General features: G+C 42.2%; 1 protein-coding gene across 1 annotated transcript in view; it reads left to right on the forward strand.

The window, feature by feature from the left end:
- Positions 1–20,370, forward strand: part of ATP8B4 (ATPase phospholipid transporting 8B4 (putative)) — a 170,594-nt gene that overhangs the window by 71,335 nt on the left and 78,889 nt on the right. The window contains 3 exon segments of the mRNA XM_054043060.1: positions 12,533–12,605; positions 13,864–13,934; positions 18,717–18,799. Coding sequence (XP_053899035.1) covers positions 12,533–12,605; positions 13,864–13,934; positions 18,717–18,799 — 227 coding nt within the window.

Raw genomic sequence — 20,370 nt, forward strand, 5'->3', positions numbered from 1 at the left:
AGGGGTGAGGGCCTTGGGGGAAGGAGTGGAGTGGGGCCAGGGCCTGGGGCAGAGCCAAGGGTTGAGCAGTGAGCACCCTGTAGCACATTGGAAAGTTGGCGCCTGTGGCTCCAGCCCCGGAGTTGGCGCCTATGCAAGGAGCCGCATATTAACCTCTGAAGAGCCGCATGTGGCTCCAGAGCCACAGGTTGGCCACACCAATATATACTGTAGATCAGGGGTCGGCAACGTTTGGCACGTGGCTCGCCAGGGTAAGCACCCTGGCGGGCCGGGCCAGTTTTATTTACCTGCTGACGTGGCAGGTTCGGCTGATCGATGTGCTGGCCGCGGCTTCTCGACGCCCCCATTGGCCCGGGATGGCGAACCGCCGGCCAGTGGGGGCCGCGATCGGCCGAACCTGCCGCGTCAGCAGGTAAATAAAACTGGCCCGGCCCGCCAGGGTGCTTATCCTGGCGAGCCGTGTGCAGAACGTTGCCGACCCCTGCTGTAGATTATTATGCACAAAGAGCTCACTCCTGCGAAGCGCTGATAGGATGCTCCATGAAGTCAATGGGAGCTGTGTTTTCTTTGTTGCAAAATGAAATTTTCAACTATTTCTGTCTCTTGCATTACAATTTTGTTTTTTGCATTGCACACCAAGTACAGAAGGAAGCTATGCCCAGGCCCAAGCCCAAATCATGCTTCTTTTGACCAAATGACTGGGCAACATGTGGCATCAGCAAGAACTACTTGTGAAGTCTTTTTAAAAATAGAACATTAATCCTTCAGATAGCAAAGAGTCATGGATATCACAGTGATAAAAATGTCACAGAGAGTGATTTTTCATTTTGTCCGTGACTCTTTATGTCAGGGATTTTTCTTGGTGTGCATGATTTTATAGGCCATGAACCTTGAGGGGCCACCCGGTTTGTGGCCCTACCATTTTTTCTGCCACAGCCCAGGTTGGGGCAGGTGATCTGGTGGCACCAGGGCCAGAGGATGGCAAGGTGTCGCAGGGAGAGGACCCTGCTTGCACGCTATGGCTAGAGCCAACAGGCCAGAGCAGGGAGCTGGGTCAGGTCTGCCGTACAGAAGCAGCTGCTGCAGGGTGAGTGTTGGGCAGGCTTGTTGTACAACTCTCCTGCCCCCAGGCCTCCCACCACCCAAGGGCGGGACCTGTCCCCGCCATGTGGACCTCTCCTTTAAATGGCGCTCCCGTGACTTCCCCCCAAACCCTTAAACCTGTGACTTTTACTAGATTTACCATGACTGATGGTGACTTTTTGATTAAAAAATGCTGTGACAAATCTGCAGCACTAGCCTTGAACAATATCAGTTGCAGTTGGCACTTGTCTTAATATGCTGTGGTAGGATTATGTCTGCTGTGCCAAGTTTTCTTCCTCCTTGTTTCTTTTCCTTGAGATTCCACTCTCAGTGAGCAGCCCATCGGCAATTGCGTCCCTTTCTCTCACTAACTTCTCCCCCCATCCTCACATGACTAACAATGGTGAATTCTACTCACAGGATTGTAGGTGTATTGGATTCTGTTCAATGTTCTGGGCTGAGTGAACCATATGAAACTGTCTGCTTAGTGAGCGCAGACATTAAATTGATAAGTGTCTGAGAAGTGGTGAGATGTATCTGGAGAACAGTTAATGCCAAACTACAAAATGAAGGGCTGGGATTTTTGTGAATTCTCTTTCCCTGATGTTTGCAGTGTTATAAAAATTTGCATTCAAACTAAAAATATGATTTTGATCATTTTAGCCACTCTAAGCATTTTTTTGTTGTATTTCGCTTTGAATATAGATACTTCAAAACAGTCTGTAAGCTTCATTTTAACTTTGAGCACAAGTCCCTTTGTTTAAAAGCAAAGGTCAGTGAAACATATTTTCACAATTACTTTATAGTAAGCAATGATATATTAGCCCAAAGAAACTATGACACTCCTACAGACTTTATTTATTGGTTGGGTAAAGCACCTATCATTTGACTATAGGTCCATTTATAATACTTAAATAGAAACAAAGAAAAAACATAATAAAATCCACACAACATAGCAAACCACCCAGCCAAAGCCATCCAGGCAGAAGAATAATTGCCCCCAAATAATCAAGTAGTAATAACCATACACAGGCTTCAAACTGTCATCTTACAAAAAGACTGCAAATAAAAGGTGAACATTGCAAAGTGCCCTTAGGTTAACTAATCCAGTCTTTGGCAGACCAGGGGCTGGGGAGGGGGTGAAGAGAGGGAGCAAGTTTTAGAGTTGTGGAGAACTCAGACATCAAAAATGGTAAGTCTGTTTCAGAACTCCAAAATTACAATTGCATTACAGCTGGTGGTACATTCGCTAGTATTTAAACGCCCAAATTATATTTTAAAAATCTCAACACAATTTGAACTATTCCATTTGTATCCTTCCTGCTGTTGGGATCTAATAGTCAGCATTTATCAAGAAGCTAAATAGTAGTGACAGGTCTGAAAATACTCCAGTAATACTCTCTTGTAGCTGTATATCTTGTCAATGTACCAGGAAAGATTTTGTTCTTGAGTTATTTCACCTGAAGATACAGATATTCAATTCAAATGATGTCCTCTTTTCTGCATCTGCAACTAATTACAAAAAAAGCAAACATCATTCTGGGATGTATTAGCAGGAATGTTGTAAGCAAGACACAAGAAGGAATTCTTCCACTCTACTCGGCACTGATTAGTCCTCAACTCAAATATTGTGTCCAGTTCTGGGCACCACATTTCAGAAAGATGTGGACAAATTAGATAAAAGTCCAGAGAAGAGCAACAAAAATGATTAAAGGTCTAGAAAACAAGACCTATGAGGGAAAAAAATTGGGTTTGTTTAGTCTGGAGACAAGAAGACTGAGAGGAGACATAACAGTTTTCAAGACCATAAAAGGTGATTATAAGAAGGAGGGAGAAAAATTGTTCTCCTTAACCTCTGAGGATAGGACAAGAAGCAAGGGGCTTAAATTGAAGCAAGGGAAGTTTAGGTTGGACTTTAGGAAAAACTTCCTATCAGGGTGGTTAAGCACTAGAATAAATTGCCTAGAAAGGTTGTGGAATATCCGTGATTGGAGATTTTTAAGAGCAGGTTAGACAAACACCTGTCAGGGATGGTCTAGATCAGCGTTTCCCAAACTTGGGACGGCGCTTGTGTAGGGAAAGCGCCTGGCGGGCCGGGCCGATTTGTTTACCTGCCGCGGGCCGAGGGAGGTACTGGCCGCCACTTCCAGCAGCTCCCATGGGCCTGGAGCAGCGAACCGCGGCCAGTGGGAGCCACGATCGGCCAGACCTGTGGACATGGCAGGTAAACAAACTGGCCCGGCCTACCAGGGCCTTTCCCTACACAAGGGGTGTCCCAAGTTTGGGAAACACTGGTCTAGATAATACTTAGTCCTGCCATGAGTTCAGGGGATTGGACTAGATGACCTCTCAAGGTCCTTTCCAGTGCTACGATTCTATAATTCTAATTGTGGGTGCAAAGCATAACAAAACTTGAAACGGACACCCAAATGATGATAGGATTTGTGTTTCTGGTTGCAGGTGCAAAATATATGTGCACAATTTTTATTAATGTAAAATTATTCCCACAAAAGGGAGGCAGGACTAAGGTCCCACTGAAACACTGCCCCACAAGCCTTATAAAATGAGTATTAAAGGGAATCTGGCATTTACGGGGTGTGAGAAGAAGTGGGGTGATTTGGTCTGGACTCTTTTACTGACCTGTCAAAACTTAAAATATGTTTGAGTTATTTTATTCTCACCCCCTGGCTTGAAAACCCTGTAGGTTTTTTCATTATCAAAAATTACTGTTTGCAAACTTGGGAAGCACTATGCTGTTTGGCAGCTAGTACACAAGTAAAGGGTTTACTTATACTAATACCAGATGCCAGTATTTTCTAACTTGTCCAGTTTCAGATAAAAAGGCCTGGACTGTTCATCTGTTCCTTTTTTGAAGATTCGTATTTGGCAAAACAACAACCCTACTTATATTATTGTGGCCTGGCTGGATAATACCATCAGCCCTGTTTTGGTTGCCTTTATCCAATAAGATATTTGGTTCAGCACAAGCTTTAGCATGGGTTGGGGTGGGGTTATGCCTATGCTTTGTGCATCTTGCCTGACATGTGGGTACTGCCCCACTGAAAGACAGAATAATTTGTGTGTGTCCATTTGATAGGCAAATCCCAGGATAAAATGTAGCGGGGAGGTGGGGGGAGGGAGATCGTCAACTAGTGTAAAGTGTCATATCTCCATTCAAGTCAACAGCTGAGAATCTGCCCCAAAGAATGTTGATGATATCCAGACAACTTTGCTACTGCTTTGGAGTTCTCTGTGATTTGAGTTCTTCTCATCTCATGAGTTATCAAGACTTATTTTTCAGGGTGATTTCAATGTCCATGTCCAGAATAAGTCTCAAGCTTTCACTCAGTGACTCCCTGATATAGCTTCAGGCTCAGCCTGGACATGCTGAAGGAATTAAAAGAATAGCTTTGTCATGGCCTAAATATAATAATTATTGTTTCCTAATGGTATCCCCACCTCTTTTGGAGTAGAGGGACTGCTATAATGGTTCATCATAGGAGCTAACAGACCCAGGTGGGTTCTAGGTACCTCTAGGCAGGGCTGTTCCCTTACCCCTGGGGCTGCAGAGACATGCTAGCAGCCAGCTGCTTCCGGGAGCAGCATGGGGCTATGGCAGGCAGCCTGCCTGAGCCCTGCTGCACCGCTGGCCGGGAGCCACCTGTGGTAAGTGCCTCCCGGCCAGAGCCTAAACCTCGCACCCCCTCCTCGACCCCACCAATATCAGAATCCCCCTCCTGCACCCAAACTCCTTCCCAGACCCCCTGCCTCCTCCTGCACCTCAATCCCCTGCCCCAGCCCCCTCCAGCACCAAGCTCCCTCCCAGGAAAAAGACTTGTATACAGGGGCACACAAAATCTAATAGCCCCAGGCCCACAGGAGAGTTAACCTGGCCCTGCCTCTAGGGCAGTGGTCTTCAACCTTTTTATGGACAAGATCACTTTTTGAATTTAAGATCAACCCAGGATCTATCCCGCCCCTTCTCTGAGGCCCCTTCCCTTCCCTGAGACCCTGCCCCACTCACTCCATTCCCCCCTCGCTTGCTGTCCCCCACCCTCACTTTCACTGGGATGGGGCAGGGGGTTGGAGTGTGGGAGGGGGTGCAGGCTCTAGGCTGGGGCCAAGGGGTTCAGAGTGTGGGAGGAGGCTCCGGGCTGAGCCTGGGGCAGGGGGTTGGGGTGCAGGAGTGAGGGGTGCAAGCTCTGGGAGAGAGTTTGGGTGCAGGAGGGGGCTCCAGGCTGGGGCAGAGTGTTGGGGTGCAGGAGAGGGTGACGGGTGTGGGCTCTGGGAGGGAATTTGGTGCAGGAGGGGGTTCAGTGCAGGGGGTTGCCGTGCAGGAGGGGGTGAGGAGTGTAGGCTACAGCCGGGAGGCGCTTACACAGGCGGCTTCTGGCCAGCAGCACAGCAGGGCTCAGGCAGGCTGCCTGCCTGCTGTGGCCCCACGCTGTTCCCGGAAGTGGCCAGCTGCTGGCACATCTCTGCGGCCCTTGGAGGAAGGGGGGCAGCATGTCTCCATGGGCTGCCTGCGCCCACAAGTGGCACGCCCACAAGCGGCGCCCCTGCAGCTCCGATTGGCTGGTTCCCAGCTAATGGGAGCTGCAGGGACGGTGCTGGGGCGGGGGCAGCAAGCAGAGCTGCCTCCCACCCCCGCCCAGGGGCTGCAGAGATGTGCCAGCAGCCAGTCGCTTCCGGAAGTGGCGTGGGGCCCTGGGAGGCAGGCAGCCTGCCTGAGCCCCACTGTGCCGCTGGACTTTTAGCAGCCTGGAGATCGTGATTGACTGGCAGAGGCTTCAGGATCAACCAGCTGATTGTGATTGATGGGTTGGTGACCACTGCTTTGAAGTATAATGGATGCCACACCGCTACTGTAAACAAGGACATGATTTGAGAACTAGGCACAGTAACGTTTTCATTTAATTTATATGGAGCTAGTGAAAATATGAACTGTATCATTGCTGGTAGTCACTAGGTGATTCTATTAGAGATACTTCTAATTCTTTTTATTAGAATGTACAGTATAAGCATCATCTCTGGGAGAAATGCTCATGGTCAGCTATGATGAAGTTATTTTTGAAACGGAGCACGGTGGCAACAGTCTTTCTTCTTTCTCTGTTTCTATCCTTCTTGGGTGTAGTTATTTCTTGCTTGTTTTGTGGTTATAACATGTAGGCAAAGCAATCCATGGTGCCAAAACATTAACTTTACAGAAGGTTTGCCAAATCAACTCACAGTAAGATGAAATATTGAGTTCCTTGACTGTAAATGACTTTCATAAATAAAACCATAGGTCCCCAATCTGATTTCCTGAGGGCTAGGCCAGTTTGAGGTTCCACTGAGGCAGAATATTTGTTTTTCTGGAATTAGTCTGTGAAGATTTTTCTTTAAAATTGAATTGTTTTGGTTTTGATTATTTTTAAATAAATAACATATATTCTGAAGATATTAAAGACCAGCTATTTTCTGATCGCTCATTTGTTTAAGCAGACTTTTGAATAGTAAATAATGTATTAATGTAAAGCAGTCACAGAACAAAAATGTCTCAAATGGCAAAAATAGTTACCAATAAATAAATCTCAAGCAATCGAATGTAACAAATGGAAGGACTGTAACATAGACTTGGAAGAGTTGCAGTACAAGAGCAAACAAAAAGAGAGAATAATCCCAGTGATAATAGAAACAAGTAGAGATGCAATGGGCAGGGAGTGATCAGTGGACAATGTGGGCGAAGGGATGTTTTGCTCCCCTGCGTAGTATGTCTAGTATGAATTCCATTGAATAGCACTGAGTTCCTGTTAAAAATAGCAATAAAAAGAAAGCCCCTTCCCCCGGGATGGATAAACTTTCAGTCCATAGAACTATGGCCTGTTTCAAAAGGCAGCAGTTTAATCAATACATTTCAGGCCGTTTGTTTTGCTCTTCCAGACCTGGTTGTCCCATTGTATAAGACTTGCATATAAATGTTTGTGCAAAGCTTAAAATATTTAGTATTAGACTTGTTGGAGCCCTGATCCTCTGTTAAATTAAGCTATTGTGTGCAGTTGTTCTTTGAATGACTGCATATTATGTACAAGTGGAATCAAGATAATGCATTGTTGATACAATGCTGCCTCCCCAGAAAGGAGTGGATGTTATCAAACAGGAATTCATAAAAAACATCAATGAAGTTGGAAGCCTTCTAGTAAGTTGGTGCTACATATTTACAGTTGATATCCTTATTAACAGAAGAGGCAACTAAAGAAAACTGATAGAAAACTAGGTAGATGCCTAGTTCACACAATTTTCCCTAACAGCATAGCATGAAAATAGTTTCAGGTAATGTTTGGCAACTACTTGTTTATGAATCTATTGCCTTACCTGAGTAGGGAGAGACTCTTCTTGTTAGATGCAATTCTGATCAGGGATAGTTTTATGATTGGTGGGGCCCCAAGCTATCTGAGAAGGGCAGAGGCGTGGGGAGGATTCAGCAGTGGATTTCCTCCACTCCAATCCCATTTGGCAGTAAATTTCCTCCAACTGTCAGACCGGCTTCTGGAGTGGAGAGTGGGTCACCCTGTGAATTGCTAAATCAGCACACAAATATGGGGGATTTAGAGGGAGTACAGAAGTATAGGGACCAAACAGTTGCTTGTATTGCATGTGCCTATGACCAGATTTGCTTGTGTCTAAATGGATATTTACAACTTACATTTTTTACCCAAGCAATGCTGGATACTTAACCATACCAGACCAACCCCTGGAGAAACATTGTTATTTTGTTTTTTTGCATTGCACATAACATCGTATTAGTTGCTGAGCTGCATAATTAGTTTTTTTTCCAAATTCAACATTCTGCTCTCTCTTGACCATCTCTAGTACAGACTGATTGGTTAAGAGCCCCACTAGGGGCATCTGAATGGCTAATCTAATGCTGTCTTGTGTATTGGTACCACAGCAGGTCAGGTTATTCCCTTCCGGAGGGAGTACGGTTTATTCTGTACTGGTGTTTTTAAAGTATAGGTACTGTTGTTCCATGTTACACATTTTATATACTCTGAAGTATGGTCTCTGCAAGGAGAACTAATTCACAAATGTGTCTTCAGAACAAGAAATTGTAACTGTTAAGTGAAAACTCAGACTTCGGTAAAAGGTGATCTTTAACCTAAGATGCTTTTTAATACTTGAGCCCCAAGAAGTGGGATTTTGTTACGTCAAATGCTAATGGAAAATGCTAAAGTGGCGGTTCATACAAAAAGCACTAGATATGTTGCCACCAATATCCTGATGTTTAAATTGTATTTTGCTCTATCATCATAATCCTTCATTTATATATTTCACCGTGGCACTTTCCAGAGATGAAATTAAATCTCGTCTACACTAGAGAATTCCACAAAAACAAAACAAACTGGTACGCTCATCAGACTGCCCAAATTGGTACCAGGACATCTGGGAGCCCCATTACAGGTGCAGTTCTAGCAGCCCTCGCCACAAAATGGTGGCAAAAATGCCAGAAGCATTTTGAGCCCTGTCCAAATCTCTCTGTATTCATTTGGGTGTGGTTGGGTATGTAAATGAATGGCTGTATTTGCAAGCCTGGCTTCTACTGGAGTCACTGTAATGCACGTACAGTGAATCCACGGGGCTCCAGTGAATCCTTATGGTTTCCTTATGTGGGAGTGGAACAAGATTCAATGTGTCATGAGGTGACCTGTTAGGCAGAGCTGAATTTTGAAAAGGAGTAGAAATATCAGAATAGTGAGCATTTTGTTCCTCAGTCTTTTGACATTTTAATTGGGATAATATCTATCCACAGAATCATGATTTGAACTCTGTACTCCCTGAACTCATTGAGGACATTACAGAAAAGTAAAAAAGCAAAATTTAAAAGCGTTAATAGACACAGAGCTCCAAAGCAGTTCATGTGCTCTGATGCATTATCTTTTTCATTCTCACTGTGTGTTTCTCTCTCAATCTCTCCCCATTTTGAAATCAATTTAGGCTGGGATTTTCTATAGATTCTATGGGGTTTATGCTTCCAGCTCCCATTGGCATTCAGTGGGAGTTGGGTAACTAACTCCCTTAAAAAGCAACAGAGAGTCCCGTCTGACAAAGTGGGTATTCACCCACGAAAGCTTATGCTCCAATACATCTATTAGTCTTAAAGGTGCCACAGGACTCTCTGTTGCTTTTTACAGATCCAGACTAACACGGCTACCCCTCTAATACTTAACTCCCTTAACTCATTTGAAACTCCCACCCTAAATGTTCTGTCTCTTCTCCCTTTCCAACTAGTGCAGCTTAATATTTTTTTTCTGATGTGTAAAGTGAGCTAATCAAAATGTCCAAGACAATCTAGGTCCAAACTGGTATCTGTTGTTTAGTATATAGTTTTCAGATGTTGTCTGAAGGATTTTTTTTTCTACACACAATGTAGCACATTCTGCTTATGTAACTAAAAGGGATCATCAACTCTTTTGGAGCTGTCAGCCTTCAGTTGCATACACATTTAAAGCATAGCACAACAACATATTGCAGTGATCCAACAGGGCAGAGTGATGGCTTTGGGTGTGGTTGGGTATGTAAATTAATTTTTAAAATGACTGGACTAAATTTTATGGCCCCTGCATAAAGCCAGAGTAATTTGTCTTTGTGGGTGAAATGTGTTGAGTTTCTTGATTTAAAATTAAACATAATATATACTGCTTTATGAAATATTAATTGGAGATGCATGAAGTCACCACTCCAAATAAATTGAGATATAAAATGTACAGGTTTTGGAGAGGGGAATTAACACTCAAATCTGGCCAAGATGCAGGGCTACAGTGGAACCTTTGGATTGCTCTTCTTCATTGTTTGCACAATCTGTTACAATGACTGGATCTACATAGTTGGAGATCTCACGGCCTCATTTTAATCCTCCATTCCACCTTCCATGTTGACCTATGTAGAGCCAGTAGAGACTGCTTTCAGGGAAGGCTAATTAGAGTACATCTACACTGTATTTTAAAACCTATGGCAGCAAATCTCAGAGCCTGGGTCTACAGATTCAAGCTCACCGGGCTCGCACTACACTGCTAAAAACCTTTCAGAAAAAAAGTTCCTTTAAAAACACACAAAAAACCCCAAGCCTGAACATCCCCTGGGGATGTTTTACTGTTTAAAAATCATATTTAAATAGCATAGTTGCAGCGCTGTTAAAAGCCAAAAAATTCATGATTGAGCCTGAGGCTGCCCCGTATTTCAGGATGATGTGAGCTCCCCACTCTTATCCCTCCAGAACAGAATGATTTCAGGGCAAAGCATGAGCCATAGCTTTGGATTTTCTGACTTTTTCAATATGTGTAAGAGGCTAATGTTAATATTAGTAAGTGCGTTTGCTTAGTGGTTTCCTGGATTCCTCTTGAATCCTTAGCCCTCAAATGTCATGGTGACTTGTCTCTCTGCTGGGGGAGGACTGGCTGCAGTTCTGAGTTGCCTGTTAGAGATCATTTGAAGAGCAAGGTTATGCTTTATCTCTGAGCAGAGCACTAACTCTCCAGCACTTCCAGCTCTTGCTGGGATTAACGTTCTTTAAACAGATTTTATAATGACTAGATTAACAACAGATTACTAATGTCAATTAGAGTTGGGCCCAAACTATGATATTTGCCTCTAGTTTGGGATACAAAGTATCATGAAACTCGGGTGTAAGGACCCATTTGGACTATAAATGATGACTAAAACTTCTCTCTTTATCAATTAAATTTTCCCTCAAATTTTGTCCTACAAATTAGCATGAGAAACAATATTGCAAATAAATTACATTCCCTACAACTGTTTCCTTTAAAGATTATCCAAATATATAAGTGCACCTGAAAAACTAAATAAAATTAAGTTAAATGTGCTGCAACTAACATACATTTCCCCACTTAAGATAAAGTACAGAGGAGAAGAGAGCTTGAAAACGAGTGAATTCTGGCTCTAGATGAAAATGCTGCTATTGAAAACTTTCCAGAACAACATGTACTTGGATCAGTATTAAAGAGAAGTTCTTCGAATGTCTAAGCCAAATGACCTAGCATGCTGATAGTGCAGGGCATATTTCACAGTTGTATAAATATTTAAACTGTTTTCCAGCCTATAAGACAAGTAAATTAGATTTTTTTTAGCTAAAAATAAAACCAACCTTTATTACTACCTTGTAATAACCCATCTTTATTCTGAACTTGACTGGAATCGGTCAGTACTGCTATATTATCACTACAGAGAAGTACTTTATTAATGCTTCATTGCAATAGGACACAAGCTCTCTGACATCTTAGTGAATTTTATACAAAAACATCTGAAAGTTACATTGATGCACATGGTCTGCTTTCCCTCTGGCTCGCTACAGTTTTGGGGAATCCTTGCAAAAATGTCAATAGGGCCCCATTTATTTCTGCCCTTCCGATTCAAGGCAATATCTAATAATTGCAGAACCTTTGCTGCATTATAATTAGGGCCCTACCAAATTCATGGCTGTGAAAAACATACCATGGACTGTGAAATCTGGTCTCCCCTGTGAAATCTGGTCTCTTGTGAACTTTTACCCTATACTATACAGATTTCACGGGGGAGAACAGAGTTTCTCAAACTGGGGGTCCCAATGTTCTTGCCACCCTTACTTCTGCACTGCCTTCGGAGAGTGGAGGCTGCTGGCCAGGCGCCCAGCTCTGAAGCAGCGCCCCACCAGCAGCAACGCAGAAGTAAGAGTGGCAATACCATACCGTGCCATGTTTACTTCTGCGCTGCTGCCTTCAGAGGACCCCTAGAGTTACAACACCATGAAATTTCAGATTTAAATATCTGAAATAATGCAATTTATGACTTTTAAAATCCTATGACCATGAAATTGACCATAATGGACCATGAATTTATTTATAATGCATTTGAATTAGCCAGTGCAAACATGGAAGAGTTTTTCAAATGTTAGGAACAATGAATACTTGTTCAAGCAAGCTTGAAAACAGCTTGCTATTTCATTTTTTCTTCTGTTTTCTTTGTTCTCATTATTTTCTTTCCTTCTCTTTTCCATGTCTTATCTCATACATCTAAATCTTCCTCCCCACTTTGCTGCTTCATGTTTTCGTTTCCCTTCTCCATCTCTGTTTCCTGCTCTCCAGTCATATGTGCAATGATTATGACAAAGATCCTTCTAGTATACAGGAATCTGGTAGGGATCTTACTGAATAAAAGTCTTTACTAATGTTATCACGAACAGAAATAATTTTAAAATGAATAGTAGTCAGTAGTTTGTCATACAGATGATTTGTTAATAATGGAACATAGTGTTTATTTTGAGTAAGGCACCCTGAGCATTGATTTTGTAGTGTAATAGTGCATATTTAATACCTTGTAAATGACCTTAAGAGTACAAGTGTAAATTACTATCTCTCACTAAACATATTTCTAGAAAAAAATAAGTGTGTATGTGTGTGCGTTTTATCTTTCATAGATTACAGAATGAAAAATGGATGAATGTAAGACCAGGTGACATCATTAAACTGGCGAATAATACATTTGTAGCTGTAAGTAGTTCTGATATTTTCTTTCATAGTACATGTCACAGAGAAATAAAATGGTAACAAATACTTGCCTCTCTCTATCTTTCTGTGTGTATTGTGTGGCTGTTGTCCCTTGTTTCCCACATGCATTGCCACCCCCTTTGGAAATGAGGGCTTGTCTACACTACCGGCCGGATCGGCGGGCAGTGATCGATCCAGTGGGGGTCGATTAATCGTGTCTAGTATAGACTCAATAAATCGACCGCTTAGCGCTCTCCCATCGACTTCGGTACTCTACCAGAATGAGGAGCACAAGCGGTTTTGATGGGAGAGTGTCAGCCGTCTACTTACCGCAGTGAAGACACTGCAGTAAGTAGATCTAAGTACGCCGAATTCAGCTACGCTATTCACGTAGCTGAAGTTGCGTATCTTAGATCGACCCCACAGACAAGCCCTTACTTTGACGCTATGTAACTTAAAATACTTTTCTCAGGAGGACGGTATTGTAATCAAACACAAATATACATCTGAGTAATGTTTAAAGTTTTATTTACATGTATAGAAAACCACTCTTCACTTACTCCTTTGTGCCTATGTAAAATAAGGGCTTAAAAGTGTATTTACAGCTCATCCTGTCAAGGTCTATTATATTATAAATTCTCCTTCAAAAAAACTATGATCTGTCAAGTAAAAGTGGGGACACTTCTTATGATGTGAAGTACTGGCATCACCAACACAGCAATAACTTTTTCTAATCCTATCTGGTAGTGAAGGCACTATGCATGAATGGTATGCTGAATCACCTGTACCCAAAATCCTGCAGGAATTTTTCATTGCAAAACCTTAATGTTCATGAATGGGAACCATTTTAAATATGAAAATACTCAATTTTACAAATTTTAGACCAGATTATCATCTAATTTCAATGGAAGTACACTGATTTACACTGTCTAAAGATCTGGACCTTATGTAAAAAAAAGTCAATTAAGCCACCTCATGGATTTATTGAAGTCATTGGAGCTATGCCAATTTACACCAGGTGAGGGACTGGTCCATAAAGTCTGTTTGTATGTTTTCTCTGTTTGATAATTTAGGGGAAAAAATAAAATTTGTTTCAGACATTGAGAATTTTAAAGAAGTATTTGTGCTATATATCTAGATAAGAAAAATTACAGAGAACATGGTGGTGTATCTTGGAACTTTTTTTGTATCTTATATGAGCCTTTTCTCAATCCTTTTTGAGATGACAGAATATATTTAACATCACTTTTTTTTTTTACAGGCTGATTTATTACTTCTGTCTAGCAGTGAACCACATGGTCTCTGTTACATTGAAACAGCTGAGCTTGATGGGTAAGTTTAATCTGTTAGAGTAGTTAACAGAATAACATAATACATTTAAAAATATATTATTTATGTGTGTATGGCATGTGGACACCAGCTATTGATCACAGATATATTTTATTCCTAATGTTGTTCTTCAAGTGCCGCTACATAGTCCCACTCTTGGGACATGCTTGTAGTGCAGCTCTGACAGTTTTACACTTAATAGCAGGGAAATTGGAACACTTTTGCACCCTTTCTACCCCTCCTCTTGCTATTCCTGAATGTTGAGGGTAAGGATATAAATGAAGGTGTGACACTCCAGTTTCTTCTGTTCCTTCCCATTGTGGTTGCGGAGACTGGATCCTCCCTGGATCCACTTCTTCAATCAACAGTGCCATTGGATAGTTTTAGTTCTTGGTTAGTTTTGGAGTGAGTTTAGTCTTCATATTGTATTATTTTATTTGAATTCTTTCTTTTATTTTTATTTATTGAGGCTCCTCTAGGTTCTGCACCCCAGTGCAGTCTCATGGATCCTAAGGTGGTTCCAAAAGGAAAATGGCTAGGATTTTATCCTTCCATCTTTCCCACCTCTGATGGCCAGAGTTGGGAAAGATGGAAGGTATCTAGCATACTTAGGAAAAGGACACGCACCTTCTTGGTGCGTAATATGTAGAAGCTTTTGTGACGGGTTGCATCACAGAAACCCAATTGGGACTGCCACCTGATGTGCCTAGGCTACCTCTGAGCCCGTTTTTTCTGCCAGCTTGGGACTTCAGTACCTTGCCTTGTTTGAGCCAGACACGCTTGCTTGCTACAATCACAGATCCAAGTCTGAACCACGTCCCCCACAAGCTGCAGGCTTAACTGAAAACAGCTTAAGAAGTGCTCCTGTCTCCAGCACTCCTATACCCAGCTCCCAATGGGATCCAAATCCTAAATAAATCAATTTTACCCTGTATAAATCCATTTTACCCCCAAAGTATTAATACATACTCTGGGTAAATTAATAAGTAAAAAGTGATTTTATTAAATATGAAAAGTAGGATTTAAGTGATTCGAAGTAATAACAGACAGAACAAAGTAAATTACCAAACAAAATAAAATAAAACACACAAGTCTAAGCCTAATACAGTAGGAAACTAAATGCAGGTATATCTCACCTTCAGAGATGTTCCAATAAGCCTCTTTGGCAGACTAGCCTCCTTCTAGTCTGGGTCCAGAAATCACTCACACCCCTGTAGTTACTGTCCTTTGTTCCAGTTTCTTTCAGTCATCCTTTGGGGTGGAGAGGCTATCTCTTGAGCCAGCTGAAGACAAAATGGAGGGGTTTCTGTGGGGCTTATATAGTCTCTTTCTTGTGGATGGAAACCCCTCTCTCCCTCTGTGTGGAATTACAGCTACAAGATGGAGTTTTGGAGTCACATGGACAAGTCACATGTCCATGCATGACTCAGTTCTTTACAGGCCGACACCATTGTCCACATGCTAGTTTGAATGTTCCCAGGAAAGCTCAGATGTGGATTGGCATCTGTCAAGGTCCATTGTTAGCCACGTACTCCCAATTACTTGAATAACCCCTTCACACTATGTTGACCAGATTTGCCTTAGGTGCTTCCTACAGCAAACACTTTAAATACGAGCATAGAGCCAACGCTAATAACTTCAGATATAAAAATGATACATGCATATGAATGGGATGAATACATTCAGTATGTTACATGGCATATGTAGCATGAAACATACTCCATTTGTGCCACAAGTACTCCTGTTTATATTCCATATGTCATGTCATATTTACATTCATAAGCATATTTCTATAAAGCATTACGGGGTGCAACGTCACACCTTTACTCCCAAGAATCTCTAAGGAGCATCAAAACCAATTCCACGCCCTTCCATTGCAGAAGGCCCTGGTGGCTAAACCCTCTGATATCAATCATTTCTGTTCTGTGAATAAAGATAGGCCTGCATCAGCCCCAGTTGCTTCAGAAACTAAGACACTAGTGATATCTTTGATGTTCCTTAAATATTTCACCATTGTTGAAATCTGCAGAGCTGCAGCTTGGATCTGTATGTACACGTTCACTGAACTCCATTGATTTAGCATCCAGGTCCGAACTGCAGTTTTGTAGAGTAGTACTTCAATCATTGTTTAATTAAGACTCCATGTCCCACCTTCCTCATTTCACAGTACTGCTTATCAGATTATCCCAAGAGTGGAAATGTGTAGAGACCACTCAAAGTAAAACTCACCTTTAGCCACAGTATTTTTATATGAACTCCACACATTCGCAATCCCCGTCTGTCTTCCTCAGGGACCTTATTACAGCCATGGACCTGAGGAGTCATTGGAAGGAGCCGAAGCAGCTGGAGCAGCATGCCGCTGTTTTATAGCCTCTCTGTCAGAACATTCAGGAACAGTGAGGGGAGGGGCAGGAGGGGTGTGAGAGAGCTCCAATGGCACTGTTGTGAAGCATTGCACCATCAGAGCTGCACTGCTAGCACATCCCAAGGGTGGGAATGTGTAGAATCTGTCTCGGAGAACTCCAGTTACAGGTGAACAGCGTGTGAATGGTGTACTTGTCAAATGCAGTAACAGTTTTAAATACATTCATGTGATGATCATCACAAAGTTCAGGGCTCATGTCTTTGGTGCTTATACAGCACCTACTGCAATGTGGGTGCTACTAGAAACCAATAACCAATAACAAATAATAATTAAGGAAGTCACATTTTTCTTTGTGCTCATTGGTGCCATATACTCAGATATCATGGTGATAAATGACAGTATAAGAACCTAAATAGTCTGATGTGAATGATAGTTCATGTAGATAAATAGTCTTACATAAGACCAAAAAATGTAATGAAGTATAAAACTGAATAACAGATAGATATATAAACATATAAAATCATCATAATAAAACCAAAGTAAAAAAACCTACTCTAACAAATTCTTTATAGCATATCTAATTATATGAACCTTTCATACTGAGTTTCTGAATACCAAGAGAGACTGTTGGGAATAGTTTCCTTAACCACATATTTGCAAGTCAGACTTCACCTCTTTAAAAGAATTAATATTCTAACTTGAAGAAAGTAATATATATTTTTTTCAAGGGGTGAATGACTGACATCATTGGTTTAGATACTGGTAAATTTGTAGATACTGTACTAGTTTAACATGGACATAGCTTAACCTGCACTAAAAATCGAGGCATTAATTTGTTTTGATTTTATTATTGTTACATATGCCAATATCTGTTCCACCAACCATATGCAAGTGTGTTCACTTAGGAGACGTTGCACTTCTTTCTAGAAAAGTATGTGATCTTTAACATTACTTTTTCCTGCCTTAAAGTGCAGCAGTTGAGGACTCATCCAAAGTTCTAGACCCCTTTATTTGGAATACAGTAACTCCCCACTTAACGTCCTCTCGCTTAACGTTCTTTCGATATTATGTCCCTGCTCCATTACAGAACATGCTTGTTTAAAGTTGTGCAATGCTCCGCTATAACGTCATTTGGCCGCCTGCTTTGTCCACAGCTGGCAGCCCCCCATCAGTTCCCCTATGCCTCCTGCCTGCCAGCAGACCCCATGGATCAGCACCTTCCCCCTGCTCCCCTTGCCTCCTGCCCGTGGCAATCAGCTGTCTTGCGGCGTTCAGGAGGCTGGGGAGAGGAGCGAGTACGCGGCGCACAGCCTCCCTCCCCTGCCTCCTGCCCGCAGCAATCAGCTGGTATGCAGGGTTCAAGAGGCAGGGGAGGGAGGAGGAAGGCTGCGCGCCACATCCTTGCTCCTTCCCCAGTCTCCTGAACACCACAAACCAGCTGATTGCCAGGGGAGCTGATAGGGGGGTTGCCAGCCTGTTTAATACCTCTATTAAATTGTTTGTTTAAAATTGTTTAAAATGTATCTAATGCCTTTTGTCTGGCAAAAAAAAAAATTTCCCTGGAGCCTAACCCCCCCTATTTACATTAATTCTTATGGGGAAATTGGATTTGCTTAACATTGTTTCGCTTAAAGTCGCATTTTTCAGGAACATAACTACAACATTAAGTGAGGAGTTACTGTATCTAGGACTCTTAAGAAAGGCCTCTGTCAGGGTATCCCATTTTTCCTATTTTCTAAAGGAGATTAGTTCAATGTATAGTCAGTGGCAGCTGCGATTGCTCAGCAACCACTTCTTTAGGTGCCTAGCTTTAGGGATTGAAGTTTGGAAAATTTTGGTCCCTGTAAGTAAATCAGTATTTAGCCATAAAGGGAGCTCTCTCAAACCACCTCCTAAGAAAGGGTGACTCCAATTCCCCTTTTTCCCAGTTCAGTTTCAGCTACTGTAAAATTAGGGTTTATTACATTTTTATGAAAACCTTTTTTTTCATAACTCAAATATCAAAATTTGCCGTGGTGTTAATCTCTTTCAGCTGGTAACTGCTCTGCCATTCCTATTGCAGTTAGTAATTTGTGCATGATGACTGGATGGGCTCTGACTAAATCATATTTATGATGTCCTCTGTTCAAAGAAGCAAAACAATTTATAGTTATGCAGATGTGCATTCATTACGATGCCAGCACTTATTAAAACTGAAGCTCCTTCTTATGTTTTAGAATCGGTTACAAAAATTAAAATGTGTTCTTCCAGAATAACATTAGAAAGAGCTGTCTGAATGTCTGTCTTTCTATAAATGTGCTATCTTAGTCCACAAAGTCAGATTCTATGGTCCTGAACATGGGTTCCTGTCGGTGAGAGAAGGCAGGGCCGGAAGGTTATGGAAAGTGTCTTATATAAAGGTCATGTTATTAATTTTACAGTGAGACTAACCTAAAAGTACGTCAGGCTTTACCAGTTACTTCAGAACTTGGAGCAGATATTAGAAGGCTTGCAGAATTTGATGGTAAGTGGTGATAAAAGTTAATTTGTTGGAACCAAGGTTTTTATTTTTGGTTTTTGTTGTTGTTTTGTACTTGGAGGGGAGAGGTAAATGGCTCCAGACATTAAACACCAAGTTCTCATTCTTTCACTATCAAGATTAAGGATGTTGTTTACCAATGTGACTCTCAGATCCCAAATCATTGTCCTATTTTTGGGTGTCTTGATGGGCACAAGGGTGGGTTATTCAATCAAGTTAGCTTAATAATAAGTTAATATGATTAAAAAGATGTTAAAAAGTTAAGATGTAAACTAACACATTTGAAGCCATGTTATGTGGCTGTGTTGTAGCCTGGGGTGGAGGATGGGTGTGTTAACTTGATTAGCTTAACATTATTACATAAGAACATAAAAGTGGCCATACTGGGTCAGACCAAAGGTCCGTCTAGCCCAGTATCCTGTCTTCTGACAGTGGCCAATGCCAGGTGTCCCAGAGGGAATGAACAGAACAGGTAACCATCAAGTGATCCATCCCCCTGTCGTCCATTCCCAGTTGCTAGGGACACCATCCCTGCCCATCCTGGCTTATAGCCATTGATGGATCTATCCTCCATGAACTGATCTAGTTCTTTTTCGATTAAAAAAACAAATTCTTTTTGCCCATCAAGACAGGGCCATAGTGAAATTTAGCAGATGTAAAATCTATATCCTAATCCCACAATTTATATATTGAATCTGCATTCTGTTTTTCACTTTCCATTGCTTTGCTCACTGTTGCCTGTCCTTTGACACCTATGCAACTCCATGGCTGCATCTACACTGGTGACTGCACACAGGTCCAAGCATATGGTTGTGCCAGAGCCCCCCTCACCAACCACGTCTAAACCCCAGGAGCACAGGTTTCAGGGTGTGTACAGGGCAAGAACATTAGCAAGCCTAAGGGGCATGGAGATGAACACGCTTCAGGCTGTGGCATAGCCCTGTACCTGTGTCAATTTATAGTGTGGACAAGGATAAGGTGCATGTCCCAGGTACTGAGTTCAATAGTCCTCCAACCCTGTTCCCACAACACTCTGAACCCTTTCCTGCCTGACCTTTACCCAGAAATATAAAGGTCCCTGTCCCTGCTGTTCTCACCCATAGTAGCAAGCTGTGCTGACTACTTCACCAATTTTCTGTTGGACTCTTTTCACCAGCACTTATAAACAAGGAACATACTCTGAGAGCAGCTGTCTGTCAGCCCTGTGTCTGCCAAGCACACCCAGGCCTTGATAAATGTCTGGTTGGAGTTCATTGTCCTCCAGTACCAGGAATTCACAACTATACCAGGAAGTTTCAGAGAGTCTGGCATAGGCGGGTGTTCACTGTACTATACTGGGTATAGCCAGGTTCAGGACATATATTTATGTTCAGCATGGCACATATGGACACCTGATGTGGGTATGGGATAAGCATACACATGGCTCTGTACAGGTATCCAATCGCCAAAATAGATGTAGCCCATGAATCATCCTCTGAAAACTCTGAGGAGCAATATGAACTATAGTGTTCTCTAGAGGCCTGAAAAAAAATTAGGACACTCTCTTCGACCTTCAC

Source organism: Malaclemys terrapin, chromosome 10 (genome assembly GCF_027887155.1).
Source record: "Malaclemys terrapin pileata isolate rMalTer1 chromosome 10, rMalTer1.hap1, whole genome shotgun sequence".
NCBI lineage: Eukaryota > Metazoa > Chordata > Testudines > Emydidae > Malaclemys > Malaclemys terrapin.